The sequence below is a fragment of the Macrobrachium nipponense genome, chromosome 18, assembly GCF_015104395.2.
Source record: "Macrobrachium nipponense isolate FS-2020 chromosome 18, ASM1510439v2, whole genome shotgun sequence".
NCBI lineage: Eukaryota > Metazoa > Arthropoda > Malacostraca > Decapoda > Palaemonidae > Macrobrachium > Macrobrachium nipponense.
Genome location: NC_087211.1, coordinates 79,883,159 through 79,904,794, shown reverse-complemented (window position 1 = coordinate 79,904,794; position 21,636 = coordinate 79,883,159). Strand labels below are relative to the sequence as shown.

Genomic DNA, 21,636 nt, shown 5'->3' with positions numbered 1-21,636 from the left:
GAATGAATAAATTCTTGGTTATATAATCATGACAAAGTTGGGATTTTGTGTGTGTGTGTGTGTGGGTGTGTGTGTGTGTGTGTGTGTGTGTGTGTGTGTGCGCGCGCGCGCGCGAGAGAGAGAGAGAGAGAGAGAGAGAGAGAGAGATAAAAAATCCACAAGAAATAAGGAGTTAATGGGTAAAATGGGGGATAACAGTTACAAACCACACATGATGAGAAGAGAGAAAGAGAGAGAGAGAGAGAGAGAGATCGAAAACAAATGAGGAGACGTAATGGAGAGAGTAAAAAGAAAGCACACATAAAAAAAAGGGTAAGACGAGAGTAAGAATAGGTGATAAAAATAAGGAAACAAAAAGATAGAGAGGAAAAAACAAAAGGTGAAAGGAGGGGGAAGCAGAACAACAGGAAGTACTGTATTTAGGAAAGAGAGAGAGAGAGAGAAACACGAGCACGTGCAGACGATCTCTGGCTCTAATAAATCAGCTTCAAACGTCAGGGGTATCCTCTCTCTCTCTCTCTCTCTCTCTCTCTCTCTCTCTCTACATTTATTACATTCTTGTACTTACAAATTATTATCAACAATCACTGAAAATAAAGGAAAATAACAGAAAACGAGAAGCACCGCTACAAAGAAAACGGTGATCGGTGACTACTATAGATTTCATTTCTCCTCATTTTCTATATTTTTTTCAAGGACGTAGAAGAACAAAATATGACTGTTGGTAATAAAATACAGGCTTGGCATGGAAGGTGTTGGGGCACACGGGTAAAATAAGTTAATATTGAATGTTATGTACTATCAGAGAAGCCATTATAAATCATTATCATTACAGGATATTCATTAATATGGAAAAATTTTACCCACGAAGGAGTATGTCATGAAGAATAAATATTCCACAGTTGTCCAACTGTACAAACATATTTAAAAACAGAGAATATTTTTTAAAAACACAGGAGAACGCAAGAAGAAGAACATACTCTCAGACAAAGAAAGGTGGACATCATCTCAGAACAGAGGTGAACATCACTTCAGGAAAAGAAAGGTGAACACCACTTCAGAACAGAATAGTGATCACACCCTCAGAACACAGAGATCAACACCACTTCAGAACAAGACAAACGAACATCACTTCAGAGCAGAAAGTTAATCCTTAATCTAAAACTCCAAACTAAAAGAAATATGCAAGAAATAACTTACGCGAATTCGGTATCTCGTACTCGACTTCCAGGTCGACCTTGTCGCCGGCGTTTTTGAGCAAGGAGACTATCTGCTGGTGGGTCAGTGCCTGCGTTCGAATCCCGTTGACCGCCAGAATGTAGTCACCTATGCTCAGGGCGTCTGACCGGTGGGCGGAAGACCCCGGCCGCAGGTTTGCCACCCGGGGGCGGTGCCCTTTGTCGACTCCACCTGGGGAAAGAGAGAATATATATTTAGTGATGTTTTTAAGGTGAATAATATTAGGTTAGGGATAATAGACTTCTCGCCCCGCCCCGCCCCCTCTCAATATCCACAACAAAATAATTATTAAATCATAAAAATTACATTTGTGTGCACGTGTGTATGATTTTATACATACACACATACATATATATGTATATATACATATATAAACATGTATACATATACATTTATGTGTATACATATAATATATATATATTATGTGTGTGTCTGCTGAGAGAGAGAGAGAGAGAGAGAGAGAGAGAGAGAGAGAGAGAGAGAGAGAGAGAGAGAGAGAGAGAGAGCTTTTTAAAAGATAATTCAAGGCCCGTAGAAGCTACTCTAGAGAGAGAGAGAGAGAGAGAGAGAGAGAGAGTTTCACACTTCAAAGAGAAGGCCAGTCTAGTAATAGTCAGTGATACGACAATGCCATTCTGATACTTGGAACGCGGCCTAAGTACCAATAGAGCCTCAAGCGGAACTAAAAAGTCCATTTCTTGGGAATCTCCACCTAAAAGGGACCATAATATATACCGTCACACTGAATCCTGAGTGACAGCCAATGTTACTGTTATTTAGTCTGTCTGAATGTGAACCTGCTGATGTGATTGGTTCACTTTTTATTTTTTTTTTATTTATTTTATTTTTTTTTGGTAACAGGAGTGAGACGACAATGACAATATGAAATATTTTGAGAGAGAGAGAGAGAGAGAGAGAGAGAGAGAGAGAGAGAGAGAGAGAGAGAGCTTTTTTTTTATATGAGAATAATTTTTTTTCATACTTTAGATAAATACACGTACGAAAAATCTATACAACCAAATGTTATAATTATATATATAATATATATAAAAAATTCCGAAACTCTAAATCCCAATAAAAAAGAGAAATAAATGATTTTTTTGAAGTGAAATATGAACAAGGCGTGATCCGACCTTCAGCTTATTTGGGGTGTGTGCTAAAATCTACGGTCAAATAGCGCGTTGTGTAACCGACGGAAATTAAAATAAATACGCTATATTTTGATAATAGAAATAATTGTTATGTACTGTTTAACATGCACATTATTTATTTTTTACATTTTCATTCTAATAAGTAAATCATAAATATCCAATTTTAACATTTCTGTATCTTTAACTCAACGCAAAACACCTTTTTCAGACCTTTTTAGGCTTTTCCATAGAGGTTTCCTACCCCCCAACAAGAACAAGAACAACAACAAAACGTAGTTTGTAGGCTTACACCCCGAGTAAGCGAAAATCACTAAAATTAAACTAATCTTTTTTATAAGACATAATCACTCCATCTACACAGCCATTCTACAGAAAATCTAAAAATGCTCAAGGATTTGTTCTGCCCAGCAATTCTGATTCGTCTGAGGAAGTGTAGCAACTCACCCAGAACCCATGGAAACAATTTGGGAATATTTCAAGGCTTTGCTGGGATACCTGACGTATGCCTTTTCAACTCTCTAACTCCTATGAAGATTTGCCAAACCATTGACAAAAAGACCGAGTCGTATCCATCTACAGACGATTGTAGTCAAATCTCAAAAGCTGTTTGACAGGAACGTCATGTGGGTTATATGGCAGCTAACATTCCTTGATCGCTGAGAGAGGATGAAACGTCACGAGTGAGATAAGGAAGGTTAATAAAAGTTCTCTCTCTCTCTCTCTCTCTCTCTCTCTCTCTCTCTCTCTCTCTCTCTCTCTGGATGCAGAGATACTCATTGATACTACATATGAGGCAATAAAGCAGCATACCTACGAAGAAATAAATTACGATATGACAACAGAAAAGCAAATCCCGAAGAGGCTCTACCCAGATCTATACAATGACGGGAAAGAGGAAAAAATAGACAAGAAAGACAAAATCTGCAACCTTTTGAAAAGAGGGAATTGCAGATTTGGAGAAAGATGTTACTACAAACATCCTAAGATATGTCAAAACTATGAAATATATGGTAAATGTGCATACTTAGATGGATATGGGGATGATTGCAGAGATCTGCATCCAAAAATATGTAAAAACCTAAAAGAAGGAAAAGGATGTAAGTTCGACAAAAAATGCAAATATATGCACCCTGTAGCCATGAATCATAATCAAATAAATAACCAACCAAGTAATAAAATCCAAAATAAGAAAGAAACAAATAAAGAGAGAAATCAAGAATATCAGGTAAAAGAGAAAAGCAAACCACCAATGAGATATGCAGAGGTGTCAGCAAAAAATTTCAAGCATCAGCTCCGAAATTCTACTCAGAGATAATACTGTATTTATTATGCAAGAGGATATTGCAGAAACGGAGAAAATTGCAAATTCAGACACAAAATGAATAATTATGATGAAGGAAGATCAAATATTATGGAAAGTTGGATTTTTTAATGTCAGAATTTCGGAAATGGAAATGAAAAAAAGAACAACATACCAGAACAGGAAAGAGACATGGGAAAATCCTTATTACTACCAGTATTAAATGAAGGAGAAAACACGCAAACCATCATAGTGATGAATGCGCAGGGTTTAGTTACGAGTAACTCAAAAAGAAATAGAGTACTTAGAAGAACTACCCAAAATGAAAAGAAAATATATATAATGAATATAAGTGAAACCTGGTATTCCAAGAGACTGGGAATGATGATCAAATAAAAGGGTTCCAAACTTATAGATCAGATAGAAAAAATAGGAATCAAGGGGAACCGCAATATATGGGAAAGACAAAAAACAAGGAAAAATATATGAGAAATATAGTAACTCAGAATGTGAACTAATAGCGGTAGATTTGAATCTGAAAAATTGATGAACATAGTAATATATAGACCTCCTAATACTAAGAGTTTGACTTAATAATTGAAAAAATTGGATGATATATGTAGAAATCACAAGGACTGGACTATTCTCCTATCTGGTGACTTCAACTTTCCTTTCGTAGAATGGAAAGAACGAATAGGAGATTGTGGTTGTACTTATACATATAAAAAAGAGAGTAATAGTAGTGCAGAAGATAAGAGGCAATTTGAAAAGCTATTAGATATGCTACTAGAATACAACATTCAACAAATAAATCACCTGCCAACAAGAAAGGAAAATACTTTAGACCTAGTATTTGTGAACGAGATGAATTATGTTAAAGAAATAATAGTTTATAATGCGAATATTTCAGACCATAATGTCATAGAATTAACAGTTCATTCCAAAGCAAGTGAAAAATAGAGATAAGCAAGAAATGAAAAAGTGGGAAGGATATGGAAAATACAACTTTCTACAGTAAAAATATAAATGGTCAGAAATTAATGAAGAATTAAACAAAGATTGGGATAACATTTTCGTAAGTGATGACATAAGGGTAAATACGGAGATATTATATAAAATATTTGGAGAAAAATAGTGGAAAAATATATACCGAAGAAGAAAAGTAAACATCATTCATGCATACCAAGAGACAGAAGGATCTTGTTCCAGAAAATCAGAAAGTGGAAAAAAGGTCTTGCAAAAAAAGAAAAAAATGCATGGAAAGTTATAGAACTAAAAAGTAAGATAGAAAATGCAGAACAAAGATTATACCAATCAAAAGAAAATGAAAAAAGGGACTTGGAAGAAAAAAACCCTGTATTCAATATCAAGCAAAACCCCAAGCTATTATACTCATATGCGAAGAAGAGATGAATAAAAGAAGAATAGAAAATAGCCCCTCTGAGAATTGAAGGAGATTAACGAATGAAAAAAAGGAAATTTGCAACATACTGGCAGAACGATATAAGAGAGAATTCACCCCTAGAATAGATAATGAAGATAATGATATAGAAGTAAGGGATGAAAATAGTGAATATTTAGCTGACATAGATATTAATGAAGGCTGATATTGTGCAGGCTATTAATGAAATTAAAAATGGAGCTGCTGCAGGGCCTGATGGAATTCCTGCTATTTTGTTAAAGAAAGTAGTTCATTCTATCGCAAAGCCACTTGCAATATTATTAAGACAAAGTGTAGATACAGGCAAGATTTATGAGGAGCACAAATTAGCATATATTACCCCTACTTTCAAAAGTGGATCAAGACTAGAGGCAAGTAATTATAGGCTGTGAGTCTAACATCACATATTATGAAAGTGTATGAAAGGGTAATGAAGAAAAATATTATGAAACATTTAATAAAAAATAATTTGTTTTAATAAAGGACAACATGGTTTCGTACCCGGAAAAAGTACACAAACCCAACTGTTAGTCCACCGTGAGAACATATTCAAAAATATGAAAAGCGGAAATGAAAACAGATGTGGTTTATTTAGACTTTGCAAAAGCTTTTGATAAGTAGACCATAATATATTAGCGAAGAAAATTAGAAAACACAATATCGTAGGATAAAGTAGGAAGATGGTTAAAAGAATTTTTGCACAACGAAAACAGATAGTTATTGCAAACGACGAGAAATCGGATGAAGTCAAGTAATATCCGGTGTGCCGCAAGGTACGGTGTTAGCTGCAATACTGTTTGTTATTATGATTGAAGACATAGACAATAATGTGAAGGATTCGGTAGTGAGTAGTTTCGCAGATGACACAAGAATAAGTAGAGAAATTACTTGTGATGAAGATAGGAACGCTCTACAAAAGAGACCTTAACAAAGTATATGATTGGGCAGAGGATAAATAGGATGGTATTTAACTCTGATAAATTTGAATCAATAAATTATGGAGACAGAGAAAGAAAGCTATATGCATATAAGGGACCTAATAATGAGACCATCACAAATAAGGAAGCAGTTATTAAAGACCTTGGTGTGATGATGAATAGGAACATGTTATGCAATGATCAAATAGCAACTCTGTTGGCAAAATGTAAAGCAAAAAATGGAATGTTGTTACGGCACTTCAAAACAAGAAAAGCTGAAACACATGATTATGCTTTATAAAACATATGTTCGTAGTCCACTTGAATATTGCAATATGATATGGTACCCACACTATCAAAAGGATTATTGCACAAATAGAGATGTACAAAGTCCTTTACAGCTAGAATAGAAAGAAGTTAAGGACCTAGACTCTGGGAAAGACTACAATTCTTAAAATTATATAGTCTAGAAAGGAGAAGAGAACGCTACATGATAATTCAGGCATGGAAACAGATAGAAGGAATAGCAGAAAATATCATGGAACTAAAAATATCAGAAAGAGCAAGCAGAGGTAGATTAATAGTGCCCAAAACTATACCAGGAAAAATAAGGAAAGCACACAGGACATTAATCCACTACGCACCAGCATCGATAATGCAGCGTCTATTCAATGCGTTGCCAGCTCATCTGAGGAATATATCAGGAGTGAGCGTAGATGTGTTTAAGAATAAGCTCGACAAATATCTAAACTGCATCCCAGACCATCCAAGATTGGAAGATGCAAAATATACCGGAAGATGTACTAGCAACTCTCTGGTAGACATTAGAGGTGCCTCACACTGAGGGACCTGGGGCAACCCGAACAAGATGTAAGGTCTGTAAGGTAAGGTAAGGTCTCTCTCTCTGCCCCTAATCACATATACTCAAGTCTTGACGAAAGTCTTAAGCTCTCTGCCTTCCCTTTTGTTACCCTTGTACGTTTCTCAAAATGAGGAGTGCCTTAACATTGATCTCTCTCTCTCTCTCTCTCTCTCTCTCTCTCTCTCTCTCTCTCTCTCTCTCTCTCTCTCTCTCTCTCTCTCTCGGCGAATTTCCCATCCGTCGAAATTTCTGTGACCAAAATCAGGAAGTGTAAAAAAAAGGGATTTTTTATTTATTTGTTTTAATGGCTACATGGAGGTTCAAATTAATACTTCGTCTAAATATGAATTCATATCAAATTCAAACTCTCTCTCTCTCTCTCTCTCTCTCTCTCTCTCTCTCTCTCTAACAACAAATAACTTCTATTATCACAATAGTTGTCTGCAAGGTGCCTTCAAAAATTATTTACGTTGCAATTCGCCCAAGGCATTCGCATTCTCTCTCTCTCTCTCTCTCTCTCTCTCTCTCTCTCTCCTCGAGACAGAATAATGACACGATGAGATACACACGGCTGTTTATCGCCTTACTCGGGACACACTACACCTTGGGCGTGACGTCATGGGGAAGATAAATGCAACAGGTTAGCCTCCACGTAGCGATGGAAGTGTTGCCAACATGTGGACAACAACAGGCAACATGTGGGCAACAACAGGCAACATGTCGAGAACAGGCAACATATCAGCAACAAAAGGCATCATGTCGACAACACGCAACATATCAGCAACAAGTAACATGTCGACAATAACAGGCAACATGTCGACAACATCAGGTAACATGTCGACAACAGGCAACATGTCGACAACAACAGCCGACATGTCGGCAAGAACAGGCAATCATTTTAACTTCATAAAAATTATTTTGAGTTTTTATTTAATTACCTTACTGAACATGCATGTTATTATATTACAATGATGCCAACATAATGGCATGGAATATTTGGCAAGATTTTTCTATATCACTGAGACAAAAGCATTCTCTCTCTCTCTCTCTCTCTCTCTCTCTCTCTCTCTCTCTCTCTCTCTCTCTCTCTCTTTCTTCAATTAAAGATTTTACTGAAAGCATTCAAATTTCTGAAGGATGTGTAGAAGTGATAAATTTACAAACATCTAAGTACTTTCTCTCTCTCTCTCTCTCTCTCTCTCTCTCTCTCTCTCTCTCTCTCTCTCTCTCTCTCTCTCTCTCTCTCTCTCTCTCTCTCTCGTTGCTAAATTAATTATTTTACTTCTGAAAGCACCTAAAATGCTAAGTGATATATATGGGTGGAAAAAATATATTCCAACATTACTCTCTCTCTCTCCTAAATAAAAAATTTGTTTTCTGAAAACTAGGCAAAATCATTAGGACACTGTGAATGAACAGTAAAACGTGCTCCTACAGATAAGTGAACACAAGATGTCTCCTCGGATGGACTAACAAGTCTTTGAGACATTCTAATCCTTGTAACTCCTTGTTAACTCTCTGCAAACACTTACGTCTTCTCATTCGAGCTGCGATGAAGTCTGGTAAGGACACTGAAGACATCCGTTTCAGTTTCTTGAACATGGTGACTGGAGGTGTCGGTAGGAATCCTCGTTAAAATAATATTATATAATAATAGATTCCTTTATTATTATCTTTCCAGTTTTACGTAGGAATTCTGCTGGAAGTTCGTTCGTTTGGGTAATTCTCGTACGTCGTGTTTTTTCTTAATTCCACAGAAAATGTATTTTTTTCTGTTTAATTCCAAGTTCGTGAGATTGTGTTCCAATGCTTCTATGTCGTATATGTTACTGTCGTAAATTCACTATATCACTATTTATTAGGCCATTTTAATATTTTTTTTAATAAGTTGATGTTCTAGCTAACGCAGTCTCCGGTCACATTTGAATAACCTTTCTAGAGCGCAGTTTAAATATAGAAATAACTTATTTTCAATTACAATCATTATCATATTTTTTTCTTCTACAATGTACTTTTTACACAATCAGAATTACAATGACTGGTACACACTATTCACTGTCAAAAAGAGGGAAAATAGTTAGTTTACATTTTTTTTACTCAACAGTGAAAATTACGCCATTCCATTTTTTCACTTTCAAAATAGTTGAAATAATATTTTTTACACTTTTCCCTTTTCAATAAACCAGTGAAAATGGTTTATTTACATTTTCCCACTTTCAAAAACAGTGAAAAAGGTTATTTTACATTTTTCACTTTCAGAAAACAATGAAAAGGTTGATTGACACTTTTTCACTTTTAGAAAAGTGAAAAAGGTTATTTACACTTTTTCACTTTCTGAAACAGTGAAAAATGTTGGTTTACACTTTTTTCACTAAAAAAAACACTTTAAGAAAACTGAAAAAGGTTCATTGACACTTTTTCACTTTCAGAAAACAGTGAAAAAGCTTATTTTACACTTTTTCATTTTCAAAAACCAGTGAAAAAGGTTATTTTGCACTTTTACACTATCAGAAAATAGTGAAAGAGGTTATTTTACACTTTTTCCACTTTCAGAAAACAGTGAAAAGGGTTATTTTACATTTTTTTCACTTTCAAAAACCTGTGAATTTGGTTGGTTTACACTTTTCCACTATCAGAAAATAGTGAAAGAGGTTATTTTACACTTTTTCACTTTCAAAAAACAGTGAAAAAGGTTATTTTACATCTTTTCACTTTCAAAAACCAGTGAATGAGGGTGGTTTACACTTTTTCACTTAAAAAGCACAGTGAAAATGGTTCTTGTACATTTTCAAAAAGCGTTAAAAATACTTTCAAAAACTAGAGTGCATTTACCCACTAATCTTGAATTTCTCCTTCTGAATACCCTACCTATTTCTGACACCTTCATCGACCTCTCTCTCTCTCTCTCTCTCTCTCTCTCTCTCTCTCTCTCCGTCATCTGGGTCCCATCACGAGTCCTCGGGAAATCGGCTGACGCCAGATAAGGAGGATGACATTAACTCTGAGCAGCGATGCCAGTCGAGTATGACTTTGGCATAATATGCCAATATCTCTGTCGCCAAAAAAAAGCTAATATGTTTGTCGTCAAAACAGCTAATATTTTTTACTTTAAAAAAGCCAATATCTTTGTCGTCAAAAGCCAATACCTTTGACGCCAAAGAAGCCACTATCTTTGACGCCAAAGAAGCCAATATCTTTGACGCCATAGAATCCAATATCTTTGACGCCAAAAAAAGCCAACATCTTTGTCGCTAAAAAAAAGCCAATAACTTTGTCGCCAAAAAAAAACGCCAATATCTTTGACGCCAAAAAAGCCAATATCTTTATCTTTGTCGCCAAAAAAGCCAATATCTTTGTTGTCAAAAATGCCAATATCGTTGACGCCAAGAGCCAGTATCTATGGCGCCAAAAAGCCAATATCGTTGTCGTCAAAAAAGCCCATATCATTCTGGCAAAATTTATAGTAAGGTAGCATTGATTAGATGACTAGAGATGTATTGAAGTACGCACGAGAGAGAGAGAGAGAGAGAGAGAGAGAGAGAGAGAGAGAGAGAGTAAAATCAATGATAATTGCAGAGTATAATCATCATAACAAAAGTCCATTTTTATAATTATGATGACAATGACTGCTATCCCCTACTCAACAATAATCGCCTTGATTGAAACCATGAAGGAGGAGGAGGAGGAGAGGAGGAGGAGGAGGAGGGGAGAAGAGAATTCCTCTGTTGACCCTCTCTGTCTCTCAGCCGTCAAGAGAAGCCGCGATATCATCTTGCCATAACATGTCTAGGACCGGCCGTCAAGAAGAGCAGAAGCTAAGCCACTGATGATAGCCAGATCTCTCTCTCTCTCTCTCTCTCTCTCTCTCTCTCTCTCTCTCAAACTAACTTCCTAGTATTAAAACTTTAATGTTGATCAGTGTTCTCAACCTTTATGCCAAAGCCTTCAGCTCCTTGTCAATGGGAAACTACCTCTCTCTCTCTCTCTCTCTCTCTCTCTCTCTCTCTAAAACATCATGTTTATCAGTGGCCCAACATCTGTGACTGAAGCCTTCAGCTACTTGTAAATGGGAGTTTTGTAAGAACTAAAAAAAAATTCAGTTAAAACGATTATCTCATCTTGAATCCTTTGCATCATTTCCTCTAGGGCTATCCTATTATCATCCTAAGTGTGCCGTGACGTCACCAAAGGCCCTGGGCATTCCTACACACTTCATACTGATGCCCCGATAGAGGGCGGACTTCTTCCCTCGTTGGCACCAACGAGAAACACTTGACCAACAAATGGGGCCACATACCAAACAAGGTTGGACTGGCGGATCAAGTGTATATCCTCGCTAAAGAGGTTTTATGTATTGCTATGAAAGATACACGAAGAATGTGTTCATATTATGGTATACATGTTACAAACAAGTAGGCAACTTGTCGCATACATATCACAGAACATGTTGGATACAAGCCACTGACTGTAGGTATGAAGGACGAATGGATTTCGTAATCCTTTTGAGGGTGTTTCCACACAATAATGTAACATGTCTCAAACAAAACGTGTTCGTGGTGTGTGGGCGATGAGTTGGCAACATGTTTAAGACACTATACTATAATGTGGACTATGTCTCTGAATGCCTAACCAGGACTGGGGTTTTCATGTATCCATCTAACTTAATTCCTGAATCATGCAAAAATCATCTATTTCCCAAAGTTGACAGTTTCACTCCATTTTGAGCCTCTCTCTCTCTCTCTCTCTCTCTCTCTCTCTCTCTCTCTCTCTCTCTCTCTCTCTACAGGGAAACCTAGCACTAATGAGACACACAAATCCCTACAAACCATAAGTCATCTCCCTATGCCTATAGGGCGCTAGGCTTTGCTCCGTGGGCACGAAACCTTACTCTGTACCCAATATCTTGTTACTGCTTCACCCCTGATGGCAGTTCTGGGTATTCTTGATATTCTTAAGGGAGTGACTCCTCCTTCAGGAGGATTTATACGTGGCTGGCAAGGCAGTGAGGTCTAGGTACATACGGTAGTGCCCTAAGGTGGCAGATATATTCTATGCTTATTGATAGATTTGTGATCCATTTCCTGTAAGATATTTCAGAAACAATGTATTATAACTATTCCTTAGACTGCCTTAGAAAATAGGGAATATCCATATCCTTATAAGCATGAGCAAACACAATAATAGAGCTAATTATCTGAGATGAATAAACTCATTAGAAAAAATTATGTGGATGAATATAAAAATAACTTTAATATTTACTTGTCTCAAAATCTCAAACCACGATATTGCCTAAGAGTATTACGACAGATGAAGAATAAGGTCTTTAAAAGATTCGTCGAGATGCAGTGTGAGTAATACTCAATACTCATGACTAGGGGCGCCTGCTCTCTCTCTCTCTCTCTCTCTCTCTCTCTCATCTTCTTGTGGTTTTCAGCGCAGAAGCGGCGGCGTCTATATTTTGCGTGCCAGCGTCATTACGCATACTCCCTCTACTTTGTCCCCCCCTCAAAACCCCATGCTCCCCTTTTCCTACATTCCCCTCCTCTCCTTTCCCCTCCCCCTCCCCTCTGCCATCTACTTTAATGCCAGCCATTTCCCCTCTCACTTCCTGTGTCGGGAAGTGGTGGGCATTTCTAATTGCGCCAGGTAAAATTCTCTCTCTCTCTCTCCTCTCTCTCTCTCTCTCTCTCTCTCTCTCTCTCTCTTGTTATGATGTGATCATCTACATCTCTCTCTCTCTCTCTCTCTCTCTTTTCGTTAAGATATAAACATCAACATCTCTCTCTTTCTCTCTATCTCTCTCTCTCTCTCTCTCTCTCTCTCTTTGCTATCTTTATTATGGTATAATACCATCAACCTCTCTCTCTCTCTCTCTCTCTCTCTCTCTCTCTCTCTCTCTCTCTCTCTCTCTCTCTGTTAAGGTATGGCCATCAACATCTCTCACTCTCTCTCTCTCTCTCTCGCTCTCTATTAAGGTATGAGGTATGGCCATCAACATCTCTCTCAACATACGACTAGAATTTGAGAAATATCTAGAAGTGTTCGTGAACTATCGGTGATAAGATTAGTGTGAAAATAGTAGGATAAAGCGTCTTCTAAGTTAGTTTATCAAGTGTAATACTATAAATCAGAACAAGATGGCAGTAAGTTCCAACTGCGGGAAAAGGTGGCGTAATTTGGCGTGTCTAGCAGATTCGCAATACGATGAGGTAGCAGGAAGGGAACTGGCATTTTCTCATCTATGAATCAGACAACAGTCCTAACCAAAAAGAGATACAAAAGCATTCATAGATATTAGAAGGATATAATCCTTCAAACTGGAACAAATCTAATGAACATCTTGAAAATAATTGAAGAAGTTCCAAATAAAATTCAAGTGGTCAGAGACTCATAAAGAAAATATACATAAACCAACATATTCCGACAAAGAAAATGAATAAGGTGAATCTTGTGAATATACTAATTGATGCATTAGAAAAAGAATGCCAAAAGCATGCAAACTGTGTAAGGTTTGGTATAGCATAGTCATCCACAAACTAATCAGAAAATGTGCTGCATGCAACATTCCGAACCCATCCACAGTGTGCTGAGGTAATACAAGATTTGAGAAAAGATACAAGAATTTTTTGTTCAACATGTCTATCATGGATAGACAATGTTATTAAATCAAGATTGAATGTACAAATAGTTGAGGATGAAGAAGAAGAGGAAGAAGAAGAAGAAGAAGAAAAAGAAGAAGAGGAAAACGAAAGAGAAGTAAACAAAAATGAAATGACAGAAAAAAATAAGGAAAACAAAGAACAAGATAAAAGTATGGATGCAGAGATACTCATTGATACTACATATGAGGTCAATAAAGCAGCATACCTACGAAGAAATAAATTACGATATGACAACAGAAAAGCAAATCCCCCGAAGAGGCTCTACCCAGATCTATACAATGACGGGAAAGAGGAAAAATAGACAAGAAAAGACAAAATCTGCAACCTTTTGAAAAGAGGGAATTGCAGATTTGGAGAAAGATGTTACTACAAACATCCTAAGATATGTCAAAACTATGAAATATATGGTAAATGTGCATACTTAGATGGATATGGGGATGATTGCAGAGATCTGCATCCAAAAATATGTAAAAACCTAAAAGAAGGTAAAAGGATGTAAGTTCGAACAAAAAAATGCAAATATATGCACCCCTGTAGCCATGAATCATAATCAAATAAATAACCAACCAAGTAAATAAAATCCAAAATAAAGAAAGAAACAAATAAAGAGAGAAATCAAGAATATCGGTAAAAAGAGAAAAGCAAACACCAATGAGAATATGCAGAGTGTGTTCAAAGAAGTTTTCAAAGCATCAGCTCCGAAATTCTACTCAAGAGATAATAACTGTATTTATTATGCAAGAGGATATTTGCAGAAACGGAGAAAATTGCAGATTCAGACACAAAATGAATAATTATGATGAAGGAAGATCAAATATTATGGAAAAGTTGGATTTTTTAATGTCAGAATTTCTGGAAATGAAAAAATAAAAAGAACAACATACCAGAACAGGAAAGAGACATGGGAAAATCCTTATTACTATCAGTATTAATGAAGGAGAAACACGCAAACCATCATAGTGATGAATGCGCAGGGTTTAGTTACGAGTAACTCAAAAGAAAAATAGAGTACTTAGAAGAACTAACCCAAAATGAAAAGAAAATAGATATAATGAATATAAGTGAAACCTGGTATTCCAAGAGACTGGGAATGATGATCAAATAAAAGGGTTCCAAACTTATAGATCAGATAGAAAAAATAGGAAATCAAGGGGAACCGCAATATATGGGAAAGACAAAAAACAAGGAAAAATATATGAGAAATATAGTAACTCAGAATGTGAACTAATAGCGGTAGAATTTGAATCTGAAAAATTGATGAACATAGTAATATATAGACCTCCTAATACTAAAGAGTTTGACTTAATAATTGAAAAATTGGATGATATATGTAGAAATCACAAGGACTGGACTATTCTCCTATCTGGTGACTTCACTTCCTTTCGTAGAATGGAAAGAACGAATAGGAGATTGTGGTTTTTACTTATACATATAAAAAAGAGAGTAATAGTAGTGCAGAAGATAAGAGGCAATTTGAAAAGCTATTAGATATGCTACTAGAATACAACATTCAACAAATAAATCACCTGCCAACAAGAAAGGAAATACTTTAGACCTAGTATTTGTGAACGAGATGAATTATGTTTAAAGAAATAATAGTTATAATGCGAGTATTTCAGACCATAATGTCATAGAATTAACAGTTCATTCCAAAGCAAGTGAAAATAGAGATAAGCAAGAAATGAAAAAGTGGGAAGGATATGGAAAATACAACTTCTACAGTAAAAATATAAAATGGTCAGAAATTAATGAAGAATTAAACAAAGATTGGGATAATCATTTTCGTAAGTGATGACATAAGGGTAAATACGGAGATATTATATAAAATATTGGAGATAATAGTGGAAAAATATATACCGAAGAAGAAAAAGTAAACATCATTCATGCATACCAAGAGACAGAAGAATCTTGTTCCAGAAAATCAGAATGAAAAAAAAAAGGTCTTGCAAAAGAAAAAATGCATGGAAAGTTATAGAACTAAAAGTAAGATAGAAAATGCAGAAAAAAGATTATACAATCAAAAGAAAATGAAAAACGGGACTTGGAAGAAAAAACCCTATTAAATATCAGCAAAACCCAAACTATTATACTCATAATGCGAAGAAGATGAATAAAAGAAGAATAGAAATAGGCCCTCTGAGAATTGAGGGAGATTTAACGAATGAAAAAAAGGAAATTTTGCAACATACTGGCAGAACGATATAAGAGAGAATTCACTAGATAGATATGAAGATATGATATAGAAGTAAGGGATGAAAATAGTGAATATTTAGCTGACTAGATATTAATGAAGCTGATATTGTGCAGGCTATTAATGAAATTATTTAAAAATGGAGCTGCTGCAGGGCCTGATGGAATTCCTGCTATTTTGTTAAAGAAAGTAGTTCATTCTATCGCAAAGCCACTTGCAATATTATTAAGACAAAGTGTGATACAGCAGATATATGATGAGCACAAATTAGCGTATATTACCCCTACTTTCAAAAGTGGATCAAGACTAGAGGCAAGTAATTATAGGCCTGTGAGTCTAACATCACATATAATGAAAGTGTATGAAAGGGTAATGAAGAAAAATATTATGAAACATTTAATAAAAAATAATTTGTTTAATAAAGGACAACATGGTTTCGTACCCGGAAAAAGTACACAAACCCAACTGTTAGTCCACCGTGAAAACATATTCAAAAATATGAAAAGCGGAAATGAAACAGATGTGGTTTATTTTAGACTTTGCAAAAGCTTTTGATAAAGTAGACCATAATATATTAGCGAAGAAAATTAGAAAACACAATATCGTGGATAAAGTAGGAAGATGGTTAAAAGAATTTTTACACAACAGAAAACAGATAGTTATTGCAAACGACGAGAAATCGGATGAAGCCAAGGTAATATCCGGTGTGCCGCAAGGTACGGTGTTTAGCTGCAATACTGTTTTTGTTATTATGATTGAGACATAGACAATAATGTTTAAGGATTCGGTAGTGAGTAGTTTCGCAGATGACACAAGAATAAGTAGAGAAATTACTTGTGATGAAGGATAGAACGCTCTACAAAGAGACCTTAACAAAGTATATGATTGGGCAGAGGTAATAGGATGGTATTTAACTCTGATAAATTTGAATCAATAAATTATGGAGACAGAGAAAGAAAGCTATATGCATATAAGGGACCTAATTAATGAGACCATCACAAATAAGGAAGCAGTTAAAGACCTGGTGATGATGATGAATAGGAACATGTTATGCAATGATCAAATAGCAACTCTGTTGGCAAAATGTAAAGCAAAAATGGGTGGGAATGTTGTTACGGCACTTCAAAACAAGAAAAGCTGAACACATGATTATGCTTTATAAAACATATGTTCGTAGTCCACCACTTGAATATTGCAATATGATATGGTACCCACACTATCAAAAGGATATTGCACAAATAGAGAGTGTACAAAGGTCCTTTACAGCTAGAATAGAAGAAGTTAAGGACCTAGACTACTGGAAAGACTACAATTCTTAAATTATATAGTCTGGAAAGGAGAGAGAACGCTACATGATAAGTTCAGGCATGGAAACAGATAGAAGGAATACAGAAAATATCATGGAACTAAAAATATCAGAAAGAGCAAGCAGAGGTAGATTAATAGTGCCCAAAAATATACCAGGAAAAATAAGGAAAGCACACAGGACATTAATCCACTACGCACCAGCATCGATAATGCAGCGTCTATTCAATGCGTTGCCAGTCATCTGAGGATATATCAAGGAGTGAGCGTAGATGTGTTTAAGAATAAGCTCGACAAATATCTAAACTGCATCCCAGACCATCCAAGATTGGAAGATGCAAAATATACCGGAAGATGTACTAGCAACTCTCTGGTAGACATTAGAGGTGCCTCACACTGAGGGACCTGGGGCAACCCGAACAAGATGTAAGGTCTGTAAGGTAAGGTCTCTCCCTTTGTTAAGATATGACCATCAACACGAATATTCATCATTTGTCTTCATTACGCTATAATGTTGCTATTTATAAGAAGGGAAATATCCTTTAAGTTGCAAGTTATTGCGAAATATTGCAAAAACTCGTATGACCCAGCAGAAAACGTTCATCAACATCCCAACGCGAATGGCAGATATCGCGAGACAGAATAAACAAAAACAACCTAATAAATCTATGGCTCAAGTCACATACAAAAACGAGACGCGACGGAAAAGCGACGCGCGGTAGGTGCTAATGAACGAAGCAAAAACATCAGCATAAATTCAGTCGCCGCTACCTTTAGGAATCGAGATGCTGCGGAAAAGAGCCACGAGAGTGAGCGAATGAACGCGACTCGAAGAGTGCATTAGGAACTATATTATCCCCTAGAGGAACCCTTTCCGCCATATAAGTCAAATTCGGCGACGACTTTTTAAAATTCATCAGTCCAAAGAAGCGACGGAGGGAGATGGAATATAAATATATCTCTCAAAACATGAGAAAAGTGATTCACTTCCTATAAGCAAGATCGAGAACTTAGGCCCGTGGGGGGGGGGGGGGGGGGGGGGGGCGGGGGGGGGGGGGGGGGGGGGGGGGGGGGGGGGGGGGGGGGGGGGGGGGGGGGAGGGGGGGGGGGGGGGGGGGGGGGGGGGGGGGGGGGGGGGGGGGCGCCGGAATCGAGAGGAACACGATACGTTCTGTCGAGTAGTATTTCAAGAGGCGCTTTCCTGCCTGCTTTCGTTACAGTTGAAGCTGACTTAAGCATCCTTCTGTACAGTGAGACGCGATATAATATACATCTTTTCTCTTCGTATAAGGTATATGCAGTAAAATATATTATTATTATTATTATTATTATTATTATTATTATTATTATTATTATTATTATTATTATTATTACACAAAAGATAAGCCTCTATTCATATGGAACAGGCTACCTACAGGGGCCATTGACTTGAAATTCAAGCTTGCAAAGAACATTATGATGTTCACTTAAAAGAAGTCAAAGAAGATAAATAACAAATACAGAGATAAGCGATCAAATATTATTAGCAAAGAAAAGAAGATAATTCAATAAATCGATATGTAAAAATACAAACAAATTATAAAAGTGCAAAGTGAATTGTTGGAGGATAGTAATGCATCTTTCATTTTCGCTTGAACTTTTAAGGTCAAACTTTGGGGTCAAGGACAGATGGAATTTTGACCCGAATTATGAATACGAATACCAGTGACTTCTGCAATGTAGGAAAATGGAAAGAGACACTGACCTAACATAAACATAAAAACGCAACGCAAGAATTAACTGAAACATCCAACGAAGAAATCCACAAATTCTGAAAATAATCCCTGGATCTGACTGAAGCTTTTTAAATCCGCGAACTTGCTCGCAGCTGGGTCATCACTTGCCCTAAGTAAATCAAAAGTCTGAGGAAGATTTACGAGTGAGAGCAACACTGAAAAAAAAAACTAACGATGAAACATACTCCACAAACATCTGATGTGTTGAGACGCCAAAAGCTATTTGCCTATTAACGGGATATCAAATTGCACCATTAAAGTAAGCAAGGTGGATCCCAAAAGTTTGGTATGATTTGGGAGGGGGAGAGGGGGAGGGAGGGGGGGAGGGGGCCAGTCCTTTGGATAGCACAATTCAGTAAGGGGCCTTTGGATGGCAGGATTCAGTAATAGTGCCTTTGGATAGCACAATTCAGTAAGGGGCCTTTGGATAGCAGGATTCAGTAATAGTGCCTTTGGATAGCACAATTCAGTAAGGGGGCCCTTTGGATAACAGGATTCAGTAAGGGGGCCCTTTGGATAACAGGATTCAGTAAAGGGGCCCTTTGGATAGCAGGACTCAGTATCCATATTGGAATCAGTGAATTATGCTGCCAAATACAATTCCAGCTTAGTAATACAAGCTCCTGTTTTGCAACAGTATCTAGTCTGTAACTGTAGTTACAAAGGACTTTTTGGCCTAATGCAAGCTTTTGTTATACAACTGTATCTCCTCTGAGACTGTAGTTACAAAAATACATTCTGAATTTTGGTATATACTCGAATACTGAAGCTAAAAAAAAATAAATTTTGGCGCAATACAGTCTTCTGCAATGCGGCTGTATCTACTTGAAATTGTAGTTACATAAGACATTTTGGTCCACGTCTCTCCCAGAATCTGATGTTGACGTTCAGGCGACGCCAGGAAAAACACGCGACAACTGTTTATACTCTGAAAAAAAAACTAATTGCATCTCCGGATTTCTTGAGGTGGGAAAGATCTAGTGAGTAGATCCTTGAGGCAGGAGGATTGGGGATATCAGGGAAGCCTTGAAATAATGGATTGAAAAGGAAAACAGAAAAGACTTACAAAAAATAAAGATGGATTCCAGTACTTTCCTTGAGGTGGGACTTTCCTTGAGGTGGGAAAGATTTGATAGACAGAAGTTCCTTGAGGCAGGAGGATTGGGGATATCTGGGAAGCCTTGAAATAATGAATGAAATAGAAAACAGAAAAAGACTTAGAAAAAAAAAGAAAGATGGATTCCGCTCCTTTTCTTGAAGTAGGAAAGATTTAGTAAACAGATCCTTGAGGCAGGAGGATAGGGGATATCAGGAAAGCCCTGAAATAATGAAACAAAAGCACAGTAGACGACTTTGAAAATAAAAACATCGATTCCACCACTTAATTTATTATACCGACGAAGGAATGAGGTCGTAACCAAACAATTAGGGAAAGTGGGGAAGATCTAGTGTTCTTCAGACGTGACGACGGGCCAGCAAACACAAACACTCACACACGCGCACAGACACACAACAAACGCCACATATCACGTCCGTGGCCTGAACAAACACACAATGAACAAACGCTATATATATATTATTTAAGTAACAATGGACCCTCGACTTTCTCGTTGTATTTTCAACGAAATTCGACGGAAAAAAAAAACAAAGGCTGCGCAGTAGATGGGGGGAACAGATTTTGGGGGAGGGAGAGGGGTAGGGGTTAGGGGGGAGGGGGGGAAAATAGGCTAAAGAAGCAGGGTACATGGAACAAACACCAATCATTAACCTAAATTACCACGAGAAGATCAAAGTTCCTTGCTTATTTTGGGGGCAGGGCATTTTTTTTTTTCTCCAGGCTAAGATATGATCTTCGGCCTCTTTGTTTTGGGAAGGAAAATGGCCTTCTAAAATATAAGGATTGCTGTCTTGAAATATGAGGATTGCTGTCTGAAATATAAGTCTACTTAATTATATGAATACTGTGACGTCTCTCTCTCTCTCTCTCTCTCTCTCTCTCTCTCTCTCTCTCTCTCCATTTTTTAAATCTATTTCGCCCTTCATTATATTGAAATCTCTCTCTCTCTCTCTCTCTCTCTCTCTCTCTCTCCTCTCTCTCTCTCTCTCTCTCCACAATGTTGGAAAAATACCCCCCCCCCCTCTCTCTCTCTCTCTCCCTCTCATTAGGACACTGAATAAACAGTAATACCTGCTCCCAGAGATAAGTGAGTGCACGATGTCTCCACTTAGGAGGGACTAACAAGTCTATGAGACGTCCTAATCCTTATAACTCTCTCTCTCTCTCTCTCTCTCTCTCTCTCTCTCTCTCAGGGCCTCGACGAGGTAATCCCTCACTCCATAGTAATCATCATCAGGTAATATCCACTATTATGTCAATTTGTTTTGGAAAACATGGTGCAAATCATAAGTTCTGATTTGGCTTTTCACACAGTGCATGGAACACACACACACACACTCATGGAACTCATCCCTAACTTCTGTATTCCCAAGCTAGTAACGTTTCCTTCGTTAGACAAGTGAGTTGTCTTCCGTCTATCACAGACAAGGGGGATGTCTTGTGTTTATCACAGACAATCATGTCTTCCGTCTACCACAGACAAGGGGGATGTATTCCGTTTATCACAGACAATTATGTCTTCCGTCTATCACAGACAAGGGGGATGTCTTGCGTTTATCACAGACAATTATGTCTTCTGTCTACCAGAAAAAGGGATGTATTCCTTTTACCACAGACAAGGATGATTTTCACAGACAGAATGTCTTCAGTTTCGTGTGTCTGTGTCGCGCGCTCTT

The 21,636-nt window shown here is 37.1% G+C and overlaps 1 protein-coding gene across 1 annotated transcript in view; it reads right to left on the bottom strand.

The window, feature by feature from the left end:
* Nucleotides 1–21,636, bottom strand: part of LOC135197240 (glutamate receptor-interacting protein 2-like) — a 365,022-nt gene that overhangs the window by 46,785 nt on the left and 296,601 nt on the right. The window contains 1 exon segment of the mRNA XM_064224331.1: nt 1,201–1,410. Coding sequence (XP_064080401.1) covers nt 1,201–1,410 — 210 coding nt within the window.